Source organism: Phyllobates terribilis, unplaced genomic scaffold, assembly GCF_046119375.1.
Source record: "Phyllobates terribilis strain yellow unplaced genomic scaffold, ASM4611937v1 Scaffold_4__5_contigs__length_816908805, whole genome shotgun sequence".
Lineage (NCBI taxonomy): Eukaryota > Metazoa > Chordata > Amphibia > Anura > Dendrobatidae > Phyllobates > Phyllobates terribilis.
In genome coordinates this window covers 284,933,585-284,950,609 of record NW_027362764.1, presented here as the reverse complement: position 1 = coordinate 284,950,609, position 17,025 = coordinate 284,933,585, and the positions used below count along the sequence as shown (strand labels likewise).

At 39.6% G+C, this 17,025-nt stretch overlaps 1 protein-coding gene across 2 annotated transcripts in view; it reads left to right on the top strand.

Annotated features, from left to right (window-relative positions):
- ITPRID1 (ITPR interacting domain containing 1) overlaps positions 1-17,025 on the top strand; it is a 241,436-nt gene that overhangs the window by 211,116 nt on the left and 13,295 nt on the right. For both annotated transcript variants that reach the window (XM_073678292.1, XM_073678293.1), the window contains exons 10-12: positions 12,027-12,103; positions 14,260-15,441; positions 16,734-16,861. In XM_073678292.1, the coding sequence (XP_073534393.1) occupies positions 12,027-12,103; positions 14,260-15,441; positions 16,734-16,861 (1,387 nt within the window). The remainder of the gene's footprint in view (positions 1-12,026; positions 12,104-14,259; positions 15,442-16,733; positions 16,862-17,025) is intronic.

Genomic DNA, 17,025 nt, shown 5'->3' with positions numbered 1-17,025 from the left:
CGGCTCCCTCTAGCCACAATCCACAGGTGGCGTCATGAACATTTTCCCAAATCCCCTATAAATCTCCCCCTTTTTACTGACCGCCCTGGGTCACGGACCGGGCCAGCTACCGTGATATTCCCCCTCAGCAATCAGAGGCCCGGCCGTCGAGTACCCCACGGCCCAGGGGGCGCGTCAGTTGCATTTGAAAGAAACATGAATGCGGCCAAGTACAGAGATATGCTGGATGAAAACCATTTCTGAAGGTTCACCTTCCAACAAGACAATGACCCTAAGCACACAGCTAAAATAACAAAGGAGTGGCTTCAGAACAACTCTGTGACCATTCTTGACTGGCCCAGCCAGAGCCCTGACCTAAACCCAATTGAGCATCTGTGGAGAGACCTGAAAATGGCTGTCCACCAACGTTCACCATTCAAATTGACGGAACTGGAGAGGATCTGCAAGGAAGAATGGCAGAGGATCCCCAAATCCCGGTGTGAAAAACTTCCCTATAATAAAGATACTTTAGTTTCTAAAATAATTCCAGTGGCTGGATATATAAACTAGCTGTTAAAGGCTTAAATGAGAATAACTGGAGTTAAAGTTATGGAAACACTGGAGAATTTTAGAGCTATACTGATTCCATAACTCCCATAGAAATAAATGGGAAATGCCTCCTGTCATCAGCACCTCAACAGAACTATTCCATTTTAAAGGGAATCTGTCAGCAGGTTTTTACTATGTAATCGGAGGACAGCAGAATGTAGAGGCTGAGACACAAATTTCAGTGATGTTTCATTTATTAGGTTGTTTACTATTGTTTATATACAATAAAGGTTTTATCACCAAGAGATTATCATTACCACAATGCAGGTGAACCCTGGTCAAACCACGCCCCCTCCTCTGATAAGCAGCTCACTGTCAATAGACAATGTACACAGAAAGCTGTAGTGTGGGCGGGATTAACTTTCTAAGCTCTGCTACATTGCTACATCTGAAAACTCTGAGTCACAACTACTGCACCCAGTAAACTAAGTGATATATTATTGGAACCTGTGTCTCTTATCCTACATTATGCTGCTCTCAGATGAGGTAGCAAAAACCTGCAGACAGATTCCCCTTAACCCCTTTACCCCTGAGGGTGGTTTGCAAGTTAATGACCAGGCCAATTTTTACAATTCTGACCACTGTCACTTTATGAGATAATTACTCTGGAACGCTTCAATGGATCCCCCTTAGTCTGAGATTGTTTTTTCGTGACATATTGTACTTCATGATTGTGGTAAAATTTCTTCGATATCACTTGAGTTTATTTGTGAAAAAAATGAAAATTTGGCGAAAATTTAGAATATTTTGCATTTTTCAAAATTTGAATTTGTATGCCCTTAAATCAGAGAGATATGTCACACAAAATAGTTAATAAATAACATTTTCCACATGTCTACATAACATCAGCACAATTTTGGAACCAACATTTTTTTTTATTAGGGAGCTATAAGGGTTAAAAGAAGACCAGCGATTTCTCATTTTTCCAACAAAATTTACAAAAACATTTTTTTATTTTTTTAGGGACCACATCACATTTTAAGTCACTTTGAGGGATCTTTATGACAGTAAATACCCAAAAGCGACATCATCCTAAAATCTGTACCCCTCAAGGTGCTCCAAACCACATTCAAGAACATTTAACTTTTTTCACAAAAATGTTACTTTAGACCCATTTTTTTTTATTTTTGCAGGAAAAAATGGAGCACAAAATTTGTTGCGCAATTTCCCATGAGCACGCAGATACCCCATACGTGGGGAAAAAACACTGTTTGGGCTCACGGCAGGGATCGGAAGGGAAGGAGCGCCATTTGACTTTTTGATTGTAAAATTTGCTTGAATAATTAGCGGACGCCATGTTGCGCTTGGAGAGAACCTGATGTGCCTGAACAGTGGAAACCACCCACAAGTAACACCATTTTGGAAACTAGACCCCTCAGGGAACTTATCTAGATGTGTGGTGAGCACCTTGAACCCCCAGGTGCTTCACAGAAGTTTAGAACATTGAGCCATAAAAATAAAATTTTCACATTTTTGCAACAAAAATGTTTTTCAGCCTCCAATTTTGCATTTTCATGAGGGTAACAGGAGAAATTGCACCTTGCAGTTTGTTGTGCAATGCCTCCTGAGCATGCCGATACCCCATATGTGGGGGAAAACAACTTTTTGGGCGCACGGCAGGGTTCGGAAGGGAAGGAGCGCCATTTGACTATTTGAATGTAAAATTTGCTTGAATAATTAGCGGACGCCATGTTGCATTTGGGGAGCCCCTGATGTGCCTAAACGGTATAAACCCCCACAAGTGACACCATTTTGGAAACTAGACCCCTCAGGGAACTTATATAGATGTGTGGTGAGCACCTTGAACCCCCAGGTGCTTCACAGAAGTTTAGAACATTGAGCTGTAAAAATAACATTTTCACATTTTTCCCACAAAAATGTTTTTCAGCCCCTAATTTTGCATTTTCATAAGGGTAACAGAAGAAATTGCACCATGCAGTTTGTTATGCAATTTCTCCTGAGTAAGCAGATACCCCATATGTGGGGGAAAACCACTGTTTGGGCGCACGGCAGGGTTCTGAAGGGAAGGAGTGCCATTTGACTTTTTGAATGTAAAATTTGCTTGAATACTTAGCGGATATGCCCCTGATGTGCCTAAACAGTGGAAAAACCCCACAAGTGACACCATTTTGGAAACTAGACCCCTCAGGGAACTTATCTAGATATGTGGCGAGCACCCTGAACCCCCAATTGTTTAACTGAAGTTTATAACATGGCGCCGTGAAAATAAAAAAATCTAACTTTTTCCACAAAAATGATGTTTTAGCCCCATTTTTTTTATTTTCCCAATGGTAAGAGGAGAAAATGGACCCCAAAAACTGTTGTGCAATTTCTTCTGAGTGCGCCAATACCCCATATGTGGGGAAAATACAGTGTTTGGGCGCACGGCAGAGTTCAGAAGGGAAGGAGCACTGTGTGACTTTTTGAACGCAAAATTGGCTGGAATTGAGAATGGACACCATGTCGCGTTTGGAGAGCCCCTGATGTGCCTATATAGTGGAAACCCCGCACAAGTGACCCCATTTTGGAAACTACACCCCTCAAGGATTTTATCAAGGTGTATAGTGAACATTATGAACCCAGAGGTACGACACAGAATTTGATAACATTAGGTCATCATATTGAATAAGTTGCCATTAGTTTTGAGCGCAAGTGCTCGCTACTTGAGTTTGCGTCAGGTACACGGGTATGTACCATGTATCGCGCGTGCTCGAGTGACATGCTCGAGTCCCTGCTCGCATGTTTCATGGTTATTAGACACCCAAAAAAAAACATGCGGGGATCGCTCGTGCATGGCTGGCAATCCCTGCGAGGTTTTTTTGGTCCCGAAGCGTATGGGGCAGAGACTCGAGCATGTCATTTGAACACCCGCGATACTCAGTGCATACCCAAGCACCCGATGCAAACTCAAATCGCGAGCACTTGCGCTCAACACTAGTCGCCATATCATCATTTTTTTTTTTACTTTTTAAAAAAATCCCTAGCCCAACCCTAACCCCAACACCAACCCTAACCCTAGCCCAACCCTATGTTAGGCCGCTACGCAGGAGAAGGGCTTTCTCACGGCGTCTGGCCAGGCCCTTTCCTGCTGGTCATTAATTGTCAGCATTTAGGTTCAGTTCTAGGGATTCTAAGTGTGGTTTCTGCTTTTCTGCTCATGTGCCACTAAGCCACACCCCCACTGTGGTCATGTGCCGCTAAGCCACGCCCTTGTGGTAATGTGCCGCTAAGCCACGCCCCCTGCTGTCTGGTACAGCATGGTTGGTTGTCCTGGGTGTTGGGTGCTGCAGAGATCTCCCTCCTCTTTATGAACTTAGGTTCCAGCCCTTTCCTGGCCAGCAGCTATCTGCTGCTCTATACGCCGCCATCTAGTGCTCATGCTGCCAAATCCTTCCTGCCCTGCAAAGCGGAGTCTTGCAGTACAGAAGTTTATTAGTTTTGTTTCTGGAGTGTTGCTAACTCCTAGCATTGTACCTTGTTTAGTTACTACTTGTGTGTGCACTTAACACACTGGTTTATTTCTTTCTCTGTGTTTAGCTGAACATTCCTCTGGGACTCAGCTGCTGTAGCTTCTCTGCAGTCCGGTGGACCCCGACGTGTCCTTTAAGCTTTATTTTATTTTATTAAAGGACACGCCAGCATAACACCCTAACCCTAGAGTTTATTTTTTTACGCCGTTCCTCTTGAGGTATAAGTGATTAGATTACTTTATTCTTCGGGTCGGTGCGATTACAGCGATACCAGAATCATATGGGGTTTTTATGATTGACAGCTGTCACACACTAAAAGACGCATTTTTTTGTAAAATCTAGTTTTTGCATCGCCATATTTTGAGAGCTATAATTTTTCCAGATTTTGACCGACAGAGTCATGTGACAGTTTGTTTTTTGTGGGATGAGTTGACGTTTTTATTGGTGCCATTTTCAGGCACTTGACATTTTTTGATCGCTTTCTATTCCGATTTTTGAGAGGCAGAATAAACAAAAACCGGCAATTCCAGAATTGTTTTTATGTTTTTTTTTTTATGCTGTTCCGCGTGTGGTAAAATTGATAAGGCAGCGTTATTCTTCGGGTCAGTACGTTTACAGCGGTACCACATTTATATCGTTTTTCTATGTTTTGGCGCTTTTACACAATAAAAGCTATTTAATAGAAAAAAAAATTTTTTTGCATCGCTTTATTCTTAGAGCTATAACTTTTTTATTTTTCGGCTGATGGAGCTGCTGATGAACTTTGACTCCAGTACATTACTCCCTAGCCCTATCTATCCCTCTCTAAGCAGGAAACTATTCTAAACTTTACTCCTCTAGTACTACTCCTTTCTTGGTGAGAAAAACTATTGGTGAGAAAAACCAGTCACTCACATTTTTTTTGCCATAGCATGTAACACACTTGAGTTCAGACAGTTCCACAGCCAACCAGATATTTTTGCACTCACAGAAGATCTAGTTTACAGATAGAACACTGTCATGCATTTGGGTTTGAACCCTTGAGCCTGTGCTTTGTGGTCATCTTCTCTATCTGCTGAGCCATAGCAGTTACACCTTTACTCTGGGTGTTTATTGTCTGTTATCCTCGCTTTACTCTTTTTACGTTAATAGGTGTTTTCATGTATTATTTTTTCTGCTCAACCACCTTTCGGGTGCGACTATATCTTCTTTCCCCCTTCTGGTATTTCCTGCTGGTGATATTCCCATTTGGATGTCCAGCCATACAGCTTTTTTATGTCAGTCAGTGAATTACCAGATAGGGTTTATCTCTCTAATGATTATGCTTTTCATCCTGCACCTATCTTCTGTTTCTTGTTTAGGAAGTAGGCGGCATACTCTCTAGCAGTACGTACCTTATATTTTCTTTTTGTATTTCGTGTTTTGTTTTAACTCACTCTGGGCTCTCTTTCTATCTCAGTACTCCTTCCCTTCTGTAGGTAAATTGCACTCTGCTCTGCCTTCCTCTACCTTGGAAGGAATGTGAAGCACTCGACGGCCTTTCGGGCAGCATAGGTCCGAGCTGCCATTGTTTAGTCTTTTATTAGGGCTATTCCAGCCCATGTAGGAGCCACTAGGGACTGCGGGGTCAGAATTTCTAGTCTGTACAGGAACCGGCTGGGCCAGTTGCAGTTTTTTTAGTGTTTTACTTAGTTGTTACACAATCATAACATTATCACCAGCCTACTCCATATTTGTGTGCTGAGAAGCCATCATGGATGCCCTGGCCACGCAATTAAAGTTCTTGTCCTTGGAGGTGGCAGACATCAAGCTCAACAACAGCATGCGTTATCCACCGCTACATAGGTTTTAGTACACCCAATACTGTCTTCTGAGCCTCAGGTAAATTTTCCGGATTGTTTCAATTGGGACCGAAGTAAGTTTTCTATCTTTCTTTCTTCATGTAAGTTATATATTCATCTATGTTCTGCCTCATCCAGAGGAGAAAGTCAATGAGTGGGTATGTTCTGTCATTACTCTGTGGAGCTCCTGAGGTTTGGGCATTTAATCTGCATGAGAATTCTCCAATTGTTTCCTCAGTTGACACTTTTTTCTCTGCTCTGGAGCTCATTTATGATGATTCCAATAAAGTTGCTGTTGCTGAATCAATGATCCGCTGGTTGGTTCAGGGAAATCATAAAGTAGAGGATTGCTGCTCCCAGTACAGATGTTGGACAGTGGAAACTTCCTGGAATGACCCAGTCCTCTGCAGTCAATTTTGCCAGGGTCTTTCTAGCCAGATTTGAGATATGATGGTTTATAGTCCAGCCTCGTCCTTGGAAGAAGCTATGTAACTGGTAGTGCATTTAGAAAGACAACTTAGGGATAAGAGCACATTTGAGGGTGTTTCAGTGACTTCTTCCTCTCATCCTATTGAGGCAGGAGAACCTATGCAAATTGGGGCCTGCAGAGAGTCCAAGGAGGGAATTTAACTTGGATCACCTGCTTGTCTCTGTCTATACTGTGATCAAATGGGTCATGTAATGATTCAATGTTTCAGATACAATGATGAATTTCTTAAAGGTAAAGAAAAAAATAAGAAATTATTAATATGTAAGGACAATGGTTCTAAAGGTTTGAAGTTATCTCTCATGTATACTATTGTTTCTTTGGTTACCAAATCCGGAGTTATAATTTGCATTTGTTGATTCAGGTTCCGCCTTAGATGTCATTGACAGCGATTTTGTTATCTAGTGTGGGTACACAGTTACAACTCTCAACAGATGATGAGTGGAAGACTGCCTTCAATACACCCGAGGGTTACTTTGAAAATTTGGTGATGCCATTCCGTTTGACCAATGCTCCAGCAGTGTTTCAGAACTTCATAAATTATATTTTTTCTACTCTAGTGGGTAGATTTGTAGTGATATACTTGGATGACATATTAATTTACTCAGCTTCTTGTGAGGAGCGTCAGGAGTATGTTCGACAGGTGCTTCAAGTTCTTCTTGACAATCATTTATTTACCAAGCTAGAGAAGTGTCAATTTGAGATGCAGCAGATTCAGTTTTTGGGTCATTTGGTTTCTGCTAAAGGTTTTTATATGGATCCCGTTATGGTACAGGCCGTCCTTAATTGGGTGCAATCTACTAGGTAAATTGCCCTCTGCTCTGCCCTCTGGTTCCTTACGAGGAACGTGAAGCACTCGACGCCCTTTCAGACAGCATAGGTTCGAGCTGACATTGTTTAGCCTGTTCTTAGAGCTATTCCAGCCCATGTAGGAAACACTAGGGGCTGAGAGGTCAGAAACTCTAGTCTGTACAGGAATTGTCTGGTTCAGTTGCAGTTTTTTAGTGTTTTACTTATTTTTCTGTGTGAGTTGTTACACAATCATAACAAACACATTTTATTAATGATCAACATGCTCAACTTTCAGTTTGCCAACATGGTAGATTATGGTATACAGCATGTGGGTCCAGCCAGGCTGTCATAAAGGTTTGTATGAGATTTAATTCCTTCCCAAGACAGTATTAGCTCATTATGAATGCATAAGGAAAAGGCTGAACTTTTTTCTCGCACCTTTACAAAGGGTATAACCAGTCACAGGCCGCTTATGGCACCAAAATATTCAGCAGCTCATTCTAAACATAACATTGCCTCTTATTCCCTAATATTTTCCTTTAGCTTTATAAAAGGTTATCCTGCATTTACTGATGCTACATTTCATTTATCATAACATCGGGAAAACTTTAACCTATATTTACTGAAGGTGTCAGTGTTATAACATAGAAGAAGCTTGGCACCCCCTGGGCTAAGCAGCAAGTGCGTCAGAAAGAAAAAGTGCCAGGATCCCAAGGGAAAAATAAATATCAAAACTAAAGTTTTTACTTACTATTATTAATAGGCAAGGTCATGGCTGTTTTCTGTATTAATACTAGTGTAAAGTGAGGTCCGTACTCTACACCAAAGGGCTAAAAGGGAGGGCTGAATGACTAGGATGGTTGCTGGAGCCAGATAATTAAGAAGGGGCATGCAGGAGTCAGGCTTTAGGCCAAGGTGTTTTAAGATGGTATCTGGAGGAGAGAACAGGTGCGATAAATCAAGAAAGTGGTCGAAGTGAGTACAGGGTACAGGGTCAATACCCTACTAGGGTGAGGTCTCAGTGACACATTATTTGGCACATTATTCAGCAGGAGGGCACTCGGTACAGTGCGGTTGGGGGCAAAGAAGAGAAGCTGATGGCGTGAGTCTTTACCTCCTGTGCCTCCAAAGACCCTTTCAGTTCATTCATGATAGTCCTTTGCTTAAGATTGTACATTGTTATTACTATGGTGTTATTTAAAGGGCTTTACTACCGATGAGGACATTTTTTTTTAAACTTAGATATATCTCTTTTGGGCCAAAAATCAGTTTTGCGGTTGGGTTTCATTACAAATTTTGCACCCTTTTGCTTTGTTAGACTGTCAGAACGAACTCACTGATGGATTTTTAAAGAAATTAGCCACTTACTGCAGCCTTCTTCACAAACTGACCAGTCCTTCTGTCTATAAAATGGCTGCTGATCGAGGATCAAGTGACTGAACCAATCCATCAGCCTACTCCAGCCTACTCCAGTAATGAAACACCTAACATGGGACAGCTGCTTTTCTATTGGCATAGACTGATGAACTGGTCTGGTCACGTGCTCCTTCATGAGCAGCAATTTTATGGACAGAAGTGCTGGTTAGTTTGTGAGGAAAGCTGCAGTAACAAAAGGAAGTGGCCGACCTCTTTATTAACCCCTTAGTGACTGAGCTAGTTTTGACCTTAATGATCAGGCCAAATTTTTGAATTCTGACCACTGTCACTTTATGAGGTAATAACTCTGGAACACTTCAACGGATCCCACTGATTCTGAAACTAATTTTTGTGACATATTGTACTTCATGATAGTGGTAAAGTTTGTTTGATATGACTTGCATTTATTTTAGTGTTGAGTGAACATGCTCGGATAAGGGCTTATCCGAGCACGCTCGGGTACTAACATAGTATCTTCGGCGTGCTCGTTAAATCTGTTATAGACGCCATGGGTGCATGTCTCACAGCTGTTAGACAGACGCAACACACGGAGGGGTAGCCTAACAAACAGGCAATCCCTGCATGTGTTGCGGTGGTCTAACAGCCATGAGACATGCGGCCGCGTCGGTGCGAACATGTTTTTCGAGCACACCAAAGATACTCTGTTAGCCCCCAAGCGTGCTCGGATAACATCTTTTCTGAGCACTTTCGCTCAACATTAGTTTATTTGTGAAAATATAATTTTGGCGAAAATTTAAAAAAAAAAGGCAATTTTCAAACTTTCAATTTTTATATCCTTAAATCAGTTAGTCATGCTGTGCAAAATAATTAATAAATACCAGTTCTCATATGTCTACATTACATATGCATCATTTTTCAAATGTCATTTTATTTTATTTGGAAATTAGAGGGGTTAAAAGTTTAGCAGCAGTTTCCCATATTTTCCAAAAAAAATCTACAGAACCTGTTTCTTTAGGGACCTATTCAGATTTCAATGAACTTTGCGGGGCTTATATGTTAGAAACTCTCCAAAAGTGATGCCATTTTAGAAACCCCCTTTCCTCAAATACTTCAGAACTGTTGTTAGAATTTTTTTTAACCCCTCAGGTGCTACACAGGAATTAATGCAAAGTGGAATGAAACATTTTTTAAAATTTTGCCTGTAAAATGTTGGTTTAGCCGCAATTTTTTCACTTTTTCAAGAGTTAACACCAAAATGTGGACCTCACAGTTTGTTGCCCACTTTCTTACTAGCGCAACAATACCCCATATGTAGCCAAAAAAATGTATTTGGACAAGCGGCCGGCTTGGAAGGGAAGGAGCAATATTTGGATTTTGGAACACAAATTTGGCTAAAAGAAATTACGGCCACCATGTCGCATTTGCAGGGCCCCTAAGGTGCCTAAACAGCAGAAACCCCCCACAGCGGACCCCATTTTGGAAACTACACCACACAAGGATTTTATCCAGGGGTATAGTAAGCATTTTGAACCCACAGGTACTAAACAGAATTTGATAACATTTGGTCGTCATATTGAATATGTCACCATATAGTCATCATTCTTATTCTTTTTGTAACTTTTAAAAAACTCTAAGCCTAACCCTAACAGAAAAGAATAAAATAAATAAAAATTATAAAATAAAAATATTTAATCTGTCTATGGGAATGATACAGTATGGATGATCAAGGGGGTGCACAGCGAGGCACAGCCCAAGTGCTGTAATATTTACTAATTTGTGGGCTTTTGATCACTGTGATAGGGTCTATCACAGTGATCAAAAGTCAGGAACCAATAGAAATTATTTCTGTGGTTTCCGGGTTCCAGCCGGCAGATGTTGGGGTCCGCACTGCGCATGCGCCCTCCATTTTGCTTCATGAAGAGGAGGAGGATGGCTGGGGGATGGCGGATCCAGTACCATTGGGAGCTTGGGGACACAATTTCTCTCTACTCTGATATGTTATATCATGTCAGAGGAGAGAGAAATGATTTTTACACCAGATCTCACTTTTTTATGTGATTGCGGACCAAAAAAACTGCCCTGATATAGTATTTTATAAGGTGTTGTCCAAGTAACATCCCCTTTGCGATATATTGACATTATTATTCTTAGTATGTGGCTCTGGCATAGAGCAGCTAAAGCACTTCCCCGATTCTATATTTGAATCAGCTCTAGTCAACCATGATTTTGATTTCCCATTTGATAGAATATAGGCTTCAAATGATAACCTTGTAAGGATTTGCCTGAAAGCTGTTATGCAAGGCCTCATTCAGACTTCAGTGATTTTTCTCGTCCATAGTCATGGACCATTTTTTATCACTGTGTCAGTTTTCACAAACTGTGTTTCATCAGTGATTCTCTCGTATGCCAAAAAAAAAACAAAATCTACTTCTATACGTTACATTGTTAAATACAGACAGCACACAGACTACACATTGATGGATAATTATGATCCATGATCCATGACTGAGATCAAAAATGGATGTGTTTCCGTAATTTTTTTGTGGACACACTGTCCGCACAACAATCATGGACATGTAAACAGTTTCATAGATTACAATGGGTACGCATTCTATCCGTGAAAACCACGAGCAGAACACACATGAAATGGATATCTAAATGAGGCCTAAAAGTACGTTCACACAGCATTTTGATATTCTGTTTTTAGGAGCAGACAAATATAATAAGGCCATGTTCACACGTTCAGTATTTGGTCAGTATTTCACATCTGTATTTGTAAGCCAAAACCAGGAGTGGGTGATAAATACAGAAGTGGTGACGTGTTTCTATTATACTTTTCCACTGATTGCTCCACTCCTGATTTTGGCTGACAAATACTGATGTAATATACTGACCAAATACTGAACATGTGAATGTGGCCTTAATGTCAAAAAATGGATCCATTGTATACACTGATGCAAAGAGCAGCACAGATGCCCCATTGATTATTATGGGGTCCTTCTGAGTTCCCTTATGTGGCCAATTTTAAAATGATTAAAAAAAGTTCTGCATATTCTTCTGTTCTAAAATCAGACACAAATAATGAAACCCTGACAGACCCCATAATAATTAATATGCAAAAAAAGATAGTCTAAAGCAAACCTATTCATAATGTTAATGTCATATATAATTGTCCCAATGATAGTGTACAGCAGTAAGTACAGCAGTACAGAGTACTGTATGAGTAGATACTTTCAGTATAAATAAAAAAAAAGTGGTATTGTACTGCCACCAAGTGGACATTATGTAGTATGACATAAATAGCTTGTCAGGTGTTAGCTAAATAAAGTTCAATCATATGTAATAAAAGCTAAAAACTAATTAATCTAATAACTTCTATGATCACATAATACAAGTTTACATTTCTTATGAAAGAATATTATATCTAAATGGCTATCTTACTATATTACTCTATATTTGTAAGAAATACAATGTTTGACTTATGTATTATAGAAATGACTAGAGCAAACAGCTGCCAATCCGACAGTAGTGGATTTCAAGAAGAACCTCCGGAGCCTTTACCTTTACAGGTAAATTCATGAAAATCGGGGTTTGTATTTACAAAGCCTAAAGATAGTCTTCTTCCCTAAACTTCTTTCATAGCTTTTAAGGGCATAATCATATTTTGATTGCAAACCAGCTAGCCATCAGATGACTGCTGCCGACCAGCGATAACCCCTATAACCTGCTGTTATCATCTGGGCAGGCTGCAATAGCCGTACCTTTGTAGTGGAAATAGTATGGTTCCCATACAAATACATAGGCGACCTTATAATTCTTGATCGCATTGAGCACCACTGAACTGGAACCTCTGACCCACTCTTGAGTGGTACTCAACTAAGCCTCGTAGACTGAGATCATGAAAGCCCACCTTCTCCCCCAGTAAAACATCCATATCTCCTAATAGCAAATATGACGAGCTGTTTTGGTGAGGGGGCAATACAATGTGTTGCATCCATTTAAAAAAAATAAGAGGCAAACCAGCTGAACTTTTGTTACACAATGATTCTTAAGAGTGGAGCAGCTAAAAACCGATGTAACACGGATAGATGAAAAATGGAAGACATTCGTTTTACTTCAGAGTTCTGTTTTCTATGGATCCTCATAAATGATATTCGATAAAAAAAAGTGTGTAATTCAGAACAAGATAATAAATATACAACTAACAAAGTAGAAAACAAGTGTATTCAGACATTAAATATATTTTATTCAATTCATAATACAGGACATTTAAAATACATGATACATAAAAATGGCAGTTCCATAAAAGAATAGGACATGTTCTGAGTTTCGCGGACCAGACACACAGATCTGTTTTTAAATGTAAATGTGTATGGATCAAAGGAATTCTAAAAAACGGACAGCACGCAGATGTTACAACGGATGTATAAATGTAGCCTAACAATCAATTTACTTACTTCCTGAACATGGACATTAAAATGAGCACAAATTGAAAGTACTCTCAGCTGTTTTACATTTTTGGCTTTGGAGAAAATGTTACATTAATTTTTCCCATCCAAGTTTCCAAAACAGAAATATGGGGAAGGAATAGACTGAGAAGTTGGGTAACAGGTCACTTACCAAAAGCCTCACTCCTGATGGGGCCCATTGGATCCTTTTCTAACTAATTCAGATAATGGAGTTTACTCCATACTGTTTGTGTGCCAGGGAGTAGCACATTAAAGGGAACCTGCCAGCTGATGCGTGTTGCCAGAACCACAGACAATATGAATCAGTTCTGTTATTGCATGTATGTGTATGTAAAAAAGTCTTAGTGTTTCAGAGAACACAAACTTTAATGGGAAGACTACTGGGGCGAGTCTTTCTATGTATAACAAGACCTCTATCAATCAAGTAAAGCCAGGAGGGAGCCCGGCCTCGGAATCTAGTCTTCTCAATCATCTCATTCCTGGCTCCCTGTCTAAAGTTTGATTCCTCTAAAACGCTTGATTGATTCCCTTTAAAAAAGTTTTTCTAACTCAGTTTATTCTCACAAAAATCTGATTATTGTGGCATAAATCATAAAGGTGAGATTAATGAGCTAAGTGTTGCCAAGCATCTTGGACAATTTTTCCCCTGGCTAATTGTCATATCTGCTGTTCAATTTAGAATAAACTGTCTGTTAGAGTCACTGTCTGGCAATGTCATTTACAAGATAGTTAGGCTGTAGCAGTCTGCTTAAAGAGTAACCTTTTAATGCTTTGACATTGCAAGGATTACAGATGAGGAATAATGACATTTTTCATTCTATATTCACTTAAATAGTATCCGACTGGTCATACAAATCATATATCAGTCAGCTGAAGTACTAATTTCTCCCACAGCCCTCCTATGCCCATATAATCGTGTCTTAGCCCATCATGGATATGTTCTCAGAAGAAAGAGGGGAGTAGGTCACTATCAGATACTTCTACTATAGATGTGGGTTCCCAAATACAAAAAGACTGGGCAGCTGAAATCTGACTGCCTGTTCCTCATCTACCCCAACATTTGCCATTACGGGAGAGTTGGGAAGTCCTATATGTAGATCTTCATCCAGTTCCATTGAAAATGGTAAACTTTAAAGTATTGGTAAAAAGACGTCATTTCATTGTGGGACCGTAGGTAGCTCAGACATTTTAGTGGCTATAACAATAGTTTAGTAACATTCTGTAACTAAAAATTGTCTGCCATTTTCTTTCCACAGAATTTACATGAAAGCTCAGACAGTAATGATAGCCAGACTACTCTCAGGGAGAAAGCAGATGTCGCAATCTTTAATGATGAAAGTGAAGAATTTAATGACATCTGTGACTTCTCTGAACATCTGGATACATGTGAAAATACTGTGATAAGTGGACTTAAAACATTGAAAGAAAAATTGAAGTCATTGTCAATGGACACTGAAAAGAGTGATGACGTGTTTCAGAGTTTCGATAGCCAAACTGATAATGTTGATAAAGACAATATGCAAGAAATAGAAAGTCAAGAGCCACCATCTGGAGATACCCGAAATGTAGAATATGAAGATACTGACAGCTGTCTATTACAGTATGAACTGATTGGTTCCATCAGTCAGGATCAAGCACAGTCCTCGGAGGTTCCTTCAGAAGTTGACTACCCAATTTATGTCCCACATTACTTAAGTGATATTATTCCTGAGTCTCCTGGTGAGATAAACGATAATCTAATGCCTGACTTCTCTGAAGAATGTGTAAGTGATCTCCAAAAGAGTGACAGTGAGAGAGATTCATTTGCAGATGATGAGTGTTCAGTGGAGTTGTCCTACCTAAAATGGACACCATCTCCCACCAGTGATTTACATAGCTTTGGTGTCCACGTCCATACCCCAGAAGGCTCTGTAGATTGCTCAGATGAAGAGCTAAATTCTAGCTCAAAAGACAAAAAGAGTACATATCAAACGGAAATAAACACCAATATTTACAAGTCAGTGACCATTCAGATGTCTTCAACCTGGTTACAGGATGCAAATGATGGATCGAATAGACCTAATACTGTTAATAACACAAATACTAACAGAAGTGAATTGCATGCTTTGTTACAGTGCAATATAGGGCGAAAAGAAGCCTTTAGTCAGACTGATACGGGGTGGTGGAATGAATGCTATACTAACAATCACTGTTCTCATCCACGGAGCTGTTTTCTCACAGAGTCACTGTCATTTGATACTGCACTTGGGGGCCCAAAGCATTCTCCACATTCACCCCTGAGCAGCCATTGCTGTTATTGCTGCCACTGCCATCACTGCTGTGCTCCAAGAAGGCACAGGCACAATGCATCCATGAGACCTCCTGCTCACATCAACCTAGAGAAAGAGTTATCAGATACTCTGAAGTTATTGAGAAAGTCATTAATCACCATATCACTGGTATGTATAGTGTGCACCTCATATCCATTACTATCTGTCAGCTGTGAATAGCTAACTATAACTTAGTATCATTTAATTCGAAAGTTTTATAACATTTGCTATTGGACGTTTCTCAAATGAGAGAATTGTAAAAATGCCTCTATTTAAGAACCAGATGGAGTACTGCTGCAGTAATCAGGATTTATAATTTGATCACCTATATAGGGAACCTTAAAGGAGTTGTCCTGTATATGGACAACCCCTTCTCAATTACTGTGTTCCCCCCTTATATAATAATAACACCTCTTTCATCACCTACTGTATCATCACCCATCCCTTGTAGGTTGTGAGCCCTCAGGGGCGGGGTCCTCTCTCCTCCAGTCCCATGTCTAAAAACTGATGAATCCTCGCAGCGCACACTGTGTGCACTGGGGGGATTCATGAGTCTGCAGTCACACTGAGTGACTGCAGACTTATCGATTTTAATTGGACAAATCCTTTAAAGTACTTAAAAAGTAACCATCATTTCATTTATTTTTCAAAAATCAGTGGTGCACGTGAAAATAATAAACTTGGTAATATATCTTATTAGAGAAATCTGCTTTTTTCTCCTCCTGAATTGATCAATCATTCTCAAAATTCTCAGTTTATGGGTAAAATCTGCAGAACTTTTAGCAGAATGTCTGTGTCTGCCTCTAGCTAATTCTCATCCCCTCTCCATAGACTTTTAAAAGAACCAACTGTAATCTCCTCTCACAGTAATGGGTAAATCAGTTTTTACAGAATACAGATTTTAGCAAAGAATTTAGAGCGAAAGATCAGTCCAGGAGGTGAAAGAAGCACATTTCTATGATAACACATATAACAAAGTTTCTTACTTTCATGAATTCTATTGATTTATTAAAACAAATTAAAATGATGGTTACTCTTTAACAGTGTTTTCTACTTTCAAGAACACCGTAAGCTAAAATATTCTCAGGCTAAACTTAGTCTAATTGACAACTCTTCAGTATATCTCCTCCCTGCTGCCGCTCGAATCTCACATTACTCAGTAAAAGCTCCAGTCAGCCTGCGTGAATGCACTTAGACTTATGTAGTCTCACACAGTTGCAGGACTCAAAGATTATTATTTTTTATATAAAGTAAAATATTAGCATTTTCAAAATAAGTTGACTAGCTTCATCTGGTCTAAGAGATCTTTTTAATAATACCTGCAGTTTTTATTGTGAAATCTGGTGACGAGATGCCCTTTAAGAACCCAATTTCATAACACATTATTCAGATTATTTCAATAATTTGTATATCCTGAACAGAATACTGACCAAGATGTGGAAAACATGAAAAGAGCATGTCAGAAATATCGGGAAAAGCTAATAGATATTGAACAATGTCTGACTGAACAACAAGCTGGGTGCTATAATATTTTTACAAGTGAAGAAAGGTAAAGTTCAAATTCATAGTATTTATTAAAAGTTACAGTTTTTTCATAAACTACAAGTGATCTAAAGTTTTACCCTGAGACCCTGACTGTAGTTTTTTGTGCTGATATGTATGTTATTTTGCTTTTCTTTCTTATTCTATTACAGTTCACTTATTACAAGTTAC